Source organism: Poecilia formosa, unplaced genomic scaffold (genome assembly GCF_000485575.1).
Source record: "Poecilia formosa unplaced genomic scaffold, Poecilia_formosa-5.1.2 Scaffold6, whole genome shotgun sequence".
In the NCBI taxonomy this organism is placed as follows: Eukaryota; Metazoa; Chordata; class Actinopteri; order Cyprinodontiformes; family Poeciliidae; genus Poecilia; species Poecilia formosa.
This window is the reverse complement of record NW_006799945.1, coordinates 2564741-2570799: the sequence shown is the minus strand read 5'-3', so window position 1 is coordinate 2570799 and position 6059 is coordinate 2564741. Positions and strand designations below refer to the sequence as shown.

Here is a 6059-nt window from a genome sequence, read left to right as displayed (position 1 = left end):
AAATAAGAATGTTTTGTTTTGTTTTGGAAATTTGTTAACTGTTATATTTATTGTTTAAACTATACGATCAAATCTAAAAAAAATAATAAAGAATTCTGAGGAGCGCTGGTGGAGCCTGTCGGACCACTTGCCTGCAGTCAATTGTGAAGAGTTTTTATTCTGTATTGTACTAGGTGACCGACAACAACGTAAGAGTTACATGTGCTTAACCCCTGCGCCACCACAGCACACCATAAATGCTTTTTTTATTGTCATGAACTCTGAAGTTTACATATGATTGGATTATGTAACACTGGACACTGCATGAAGGTTTACAAACAGCATGACACAAAAAAACAATCTAAAAACAAAAAACCCTGTAATATTTAACCAGTGAAGGACAAACGAAATGATAGCAAATGTGCTCAGGAAGTATGCCTGTGCTGCCTCAATAAATCCCTGCTGTTTTGTCATTTTATTTGTTCAAAGTCCACAAATGTAATCTCTTCTTTTGTATGCACTCAAATGTGTTTATGAAATAAAAATAATTCAGTTAGAAAGGGTTAGGAAATACTCAGCAATAAAACGCTTACTTTGCTTCCACCTAGTGGTCTGAAAAGTAAATTACTGTCTGTGGGGAACTTGTTTAAATCTAATCATAATAGGGTAAGACATATTTTCACTCTAGAAAAATTTTACTTAAAGTATAAATTAAACACTTTGTATTTTTTCTCACTTTCATATTCACATAGTGATCTTGGTTGTATAACTTAATCTGTACACCATTTGTAATGTTAATGCTTTACTATATATGGAGATTTTTTAAAATATTATGTAAAACGTAACTGTTATAACAGCCTTATAAAAAATATTAAATGTCAATATTTGGTCATATGCAGTTGAAACAAAGACAATCCACAACTGCCTTAATGTGTACTTTTTCCAGGTATTTACACCTAATCCTCTAGTAGACACAAATGATTTTAAAGGATCATAAGTTGGTTATCTGTTGTGCTGATCTGTGTTATGACAAAGGATGAACATGTTAAGAGGTTAGAAAAAATGTAATTCCCAGTTATCTTGAAATGTGCAGAAAAATGTTCTTCTAAACACCCGATCTACAGAAAACATTTGGAAGAAGCTAATAAATTTAAAAGAGAAATAAACGTGAGGTTTACAAACTTGAGTTTATATTTATTTAGTTGCCTTTGACTCTTCTATTAATAACATTAACTGAAACATCATTAACTTTTCTTTACGTTATGCACCTGCTAAATACTCCTGTTTTATATTTCCATCATGTAAAACACTCCTAATTGCTTTATTTTTGAAATATGCTTCACAAATAAACTCACCTTAACTTGATTCTTGATGTTTTTTATTTTGTATGCCATGGATCAGTAACTCCACTCCTCAAGGGTTGGTGTTCTCAAACTTTCAGATGTGTCCCTGAATCACATGGCTGGATCACCTCCTCAATATGTATTCAATTTCTCAGGAGTCATGACTTCATTACTTGACTGGGGTTTGTTGTTGCACCAGTGTGACAAGGCAGCTTTATGCGGCTGGATTCCCAGTGAGGATGAAGATCGATGCAGAGTATGGTGGAAGCAAGAAAGCGTTATTTGTCTGCTGTTAGTGTTACCCTGCAACCTTGGATGGCTGAGGGTAATGATCTTCCCTGAAAGTGTGATGCTGTGGTATGAGAAAGACGAGACACACACGTTGAGCTTCCTTTACATTCAACCGGAAGATTTATTCTTCTTCTGTATTAAACACACTTCTTCTGTATTATAAACACACTTCATATACAACATACTTCAGGTGTTGCACACTTCAACAGAGAATCATTAGCTTCATTGCATCAGAAATGGCTGTAATGATTTCCATCAAATGACAAAATTAATTCACAAATAACTTTTACTTCTCTAGACCATATCAATTTTGTAGTAAGTGTTTAAGTCCAATACCTTATCCCCTTTTCTGAGACTTTGTATTTAACTATCAAAATAAAAACTGACTTAACTATTTTAATAGCTTTTTTCCATTTTTGATTAGCACAAATTAAATATATTTTAATATTTAAGCTTTTAACAATGTTCTGCGTTTCAATACAACAATGTGCCTCGGAACCAAGTTTCCCATATATCCTAAATATGTAGTGTATCGGGTTTTTTTCAAAAAACCCATAAAAAGCATCACGATTATAAAATAAAGAAACCAAAATAATGTCCTTTGAGTGAGAACTGTCTCAAAATGTGCAAAACACAAGTTCAAATCAACTCCGCAGTCCTTCAGCTAGCTCCTCGACTAGCTCACACACGTAGAAGTCCGCTAGCATTAGCTCCAATTAGCCTTCAGAACAAGTCCCGTTTTTGTACACAAAACAAACTACGTGACTCATTAGTTGAGATTCGATTTAAGAACCGTTTCGATTCTTCAAAAGAACTAATATCTGTGCATAAAACCATATAAAACCATATTCATACTGACCTGTGGAATTAGAAAGACGAGACACAAACGTTGAGCTTCCTTCACATTGAACCGGAAGATTTATTATTGTTGTGTGCTCAATCTTCTCTATGCCACCGACGCGACAGCGCCCCTAGGTGGTTGTGTGTGGAATTTCACGGACTAACTAAAATAACACTAAAGAACTTATTACAACGAGAAATTAAAGATACAAAAAGAAAATTCATGTTGGGGTGTCTAGTTTCTTAATTATTGTTTTTGTTTACTAATCACTTGTTTTTCACCCCTCTACACTAGCTCAGTTTAGGACAATGCCTGGGAAGTCTAACAGCATTGAGAACATCCAAACACACAATGGGAGCCTTGAATAAACTCTGCTGTTAAGGACTAAACCATTCTTACTTCACACTGGAATTTACCAATTTACAACATATAGAAATACATTCTACTAAATATGCTTTACAATTTACTTTTCAGAAATATTTTTTCTTACGCTGAAGCCCCATGAAATGCCACAAAAACATGCAAACAATATCAGTTTCATTTAAACCTCAGTCTGTCTCCATCCTTCAGTTGGGCTTTCAACAGTTACCAATTATGACAACAAAAAGATGTATCATGGTCTCCTTTCTTTTTATCTGAAATGCCCATGTCCGTAAACAATCTGTACTCTGCATTGCTGGTCGTATGATTTGGTCTCTTGTGTGGAAATTTTTCAGCATCTCATGTCTGCTTTTATTGCTCTCTGTCCCTCTTCATCCAAGAAGCTAATTATTAACAGACAGCTAAAAATAGATGTTTATCAAGAGCGTTAAATCCCATTATAATAAGGTGAAGGAAAGGTTAAAAGCTATGCGCTTATTTTACACTATTGTACCACAATCCTTTTAGACAATGTTCAGAGTAAAACACAACCAATAAACATGTTTTTATTGGTGAGAACTCAGTTTTCAACATATTTGAAGAGCTGTGGTATAAGGTTTGCAGAGCTAAACTTCAATAAAAATATTATTAATTTGACCATTTATTTGTTGCTCTTTTGTTGCATCTTCTTCATGCACTTCATGTCCCAAGGGTACATTCAGATTTTATAAAACAAAATGTTTTGTCTTTCTTTATTTCTACCTTTCTGGTAAAGCAGTGAAGTTTTACATTTATAGTGCAACCTCCTTTCCACATAACATTTTTAATGTACCCTTTATATACTTTTAATCGGGACAATGTATGAAACTGTTTCAAGGTCCAAATAGAAAAATCAGCTTTACCAAGACCAACAGCAACCAACAGTGACTTTGGTTGTAGACTGATGATTATCCACATTAGAAGCCAGGTTTATTTGTGGAGAACAACACACACACACACACAAACCCACATCACACGACCTGCCCTCCCTCTCTCACGTTCTTTTTCACATGCAAACACAAAAGATATATAGAGGTGTTGTGCCATTGTTTTAGTCACAGTGAATTGATGTCAGCAGGCAGCACATCCAGTTTTCACTTTAAGAAAAATGACCTGGGATTATTTTGGATTCGCCAGCATCTCAAAAAGCCAAAGAAATGAATCCCAAACGATGGCCATTAACAATCCAGCAGATATATCTGTTATCGTCGTATACTTTTTGGTTGTCTTGGCTGTGGGACTAGGGGTAAGTTTTGGAAATAACATTGTTTTCAGGATTGTTTGCTGTAATCTACTTTCTTCTTTATTTTATTTTATTTTTTTAGATAACCGCATCGTATAAGAGAAGCATTAAAAGATGCACCTGTTTGTAAATTAAAAATAAACTATAATTAGCTGTTTTTATATCAGACTCAATTTCATTGTAGGTTGAAATAAAATACAAAGTGTAAATTTAGAAATATTACCGCAGAGCAGGATTCAGACATGCAATAGAAATACGAGTGTTTATCCCAATTTGAGTCAGTTTTTGAGGTGTTGTGAGAAAAGTTTGATATTAACTGTGAGTCTTTCTGCTGTATGTATAACACAGACACATTTGGTTAAAATAGAGCATTGTAATATTTTGCAGAGATCTATAGATTTCCTATTTTGCTGCAGGCTATGGTCCGCACCAATCGAGCCACTGTGGGTGGGTTCTTCCTGGCAGGGAGGAGCATGGTGTGGTTGCCGGTGGGTATCTTACTCACAATAAGCAAACTGCTTAACTTACAGAGATCCACTTCTCTCTATATCTGTCAATGTATTTACATTTGAGACTATTTACATATGTATTTTCTGAATATTTAGCATTAAATCAGACAATTTTTTTTTCATGTTTTAGGTCAGTTAGGACAAACAAAATTATTTATATTTGCTAAATGCTATTATAAATACCAAGAATATTTTATATGAATTTTATATTTATTTATTTTTTTTCAGTCAGGTTTTTACATTAACCAACATTACTGAGCTTTTAAACGATTTTGGAAACCCCAGATGATGACATGACTGAAGCTTCTCATAGGTCTATATACATAGCATTTCAGTTAAATGAAGACACACAGTTGCATGTACATTAAATAACAGAATCTACAGTGTTAAATGAAATTTTCAGTTATTGTAAAATATTACATTTTTCTAAACTGTCTGTAGATTGGAGCGTCACTCTTTGCCAGCAACATCGGCAGCGTCCACTTTGTAGGCCTTGCTGGAACCGCAGCAGCTTCTGGGATAGCTATTGCTGGATTTGAATGGAATGTGAGTAATTGTTTAAGTGTGTTAGCATAAAAAAATAAACTCATAGCGATGTGGTTTGCAGAAGCCAAAATTAAAGTTGGAAACTTGTTTTGTGTGTTTCAGGCACTTGTTCTTGTTGTAATTCTGGGATGGGTCTTTCTTTACCCTTTCAAGGCAGGGGTAAAGAAGAAGACGGAGACCAGGTCTCACTAACTATCACATTTATAGAAAAGGCAAAGTATCATTATTATATTTGTCTAGGTGATTACCATGCCTGAATACCTGAAGAAGAGGTTCGGAGGAAAACGCATTCGCATCTATCACTCTGTGCTGTCCCTCCTCTTGTACGCCTTCACTCAGATCTCTGTAAGATTATGTGACTGCCTCAAAGAAACCCTTCAGTTTGAAGAGAAGGAAAAACTTCCTCACCTACAATGTTGTTTCTGTTTGTTTCAGGCCGACATTTTCTCTGGTGCCCTTTTCATCCAGCAGGCTATGGGGCTGAATATCTATGTTGCTGTTATCGCTCTACTGGCGATAACTGCACTGTACACTGTCACAGGTCTGTCGGAAAGAGGAAATCCACTTCCTTCTCTGATATAAATGTTTCTCTCATAATATAAGAATCAAATAGTTCTTATCTATGTAAATGACACCGTGATAGAGTTTGTATTTCTTTCAAGGTTGTAAGTAAGCCACAACATGTTCAGCAATCATGAATTAACAGCTGAATATTAGTTTTGCAAGATAGGTGATAAAGGAACAGTTTGATAAGAATATACCAGCTTGTTTTCTTTATTGGGGATATTTGAATTTCAATCAGATTTCATTTCCACTTTTTACCTCAGGTGGACTGGCTGCAGTGATTTACACAGACACCTTACAGACAGTCATAATGCTCACTGGATCCTTTATTCTCATGGGTTTTG

General features: G+C 35.0%; 1 protein-coding gene across 3 annotated transcripts in view; it reads left to right on the top strand.

The window, feature by feature from the left end:
- Positions 1-3961: 3961 nt before the first annotated feature.
- LOC103148303 (sodium/glucose cotransporter 1-like) overlaps positions 3962-6059 on the top strand; it is a 9278-nt gene continuing 7180 nt past the window's right edge. For 2 of the 3 annotated variants that reach the window (XM_007567012.2, XM_007567003.2), the window contains exons 1-7: positions 3962-4099; positions 4513-4584; positions 5047-5151; positions 5254-5310; positions 5392-5496; positions 5587-5692; positions 5979-6059. In XM_007567012.2, coding sequence (XP_007567074.1) covers positions 3962-4099; positions 4513-4584; positions 5047-5151; positions 5254-5310; positions 5392-5496; positions 5587-5692; positions 5979-6059 — 664 coding nt within the window. The remainder of the gene's footprint in view (positions 4100-4512; positions 4585-5046; positions 5152-5253; positions 5311-5391; positions 5497-5586; positions 5693-5978) is intronic. The other variant, XM_007567021.2, reaches the window with a different exon arrangement.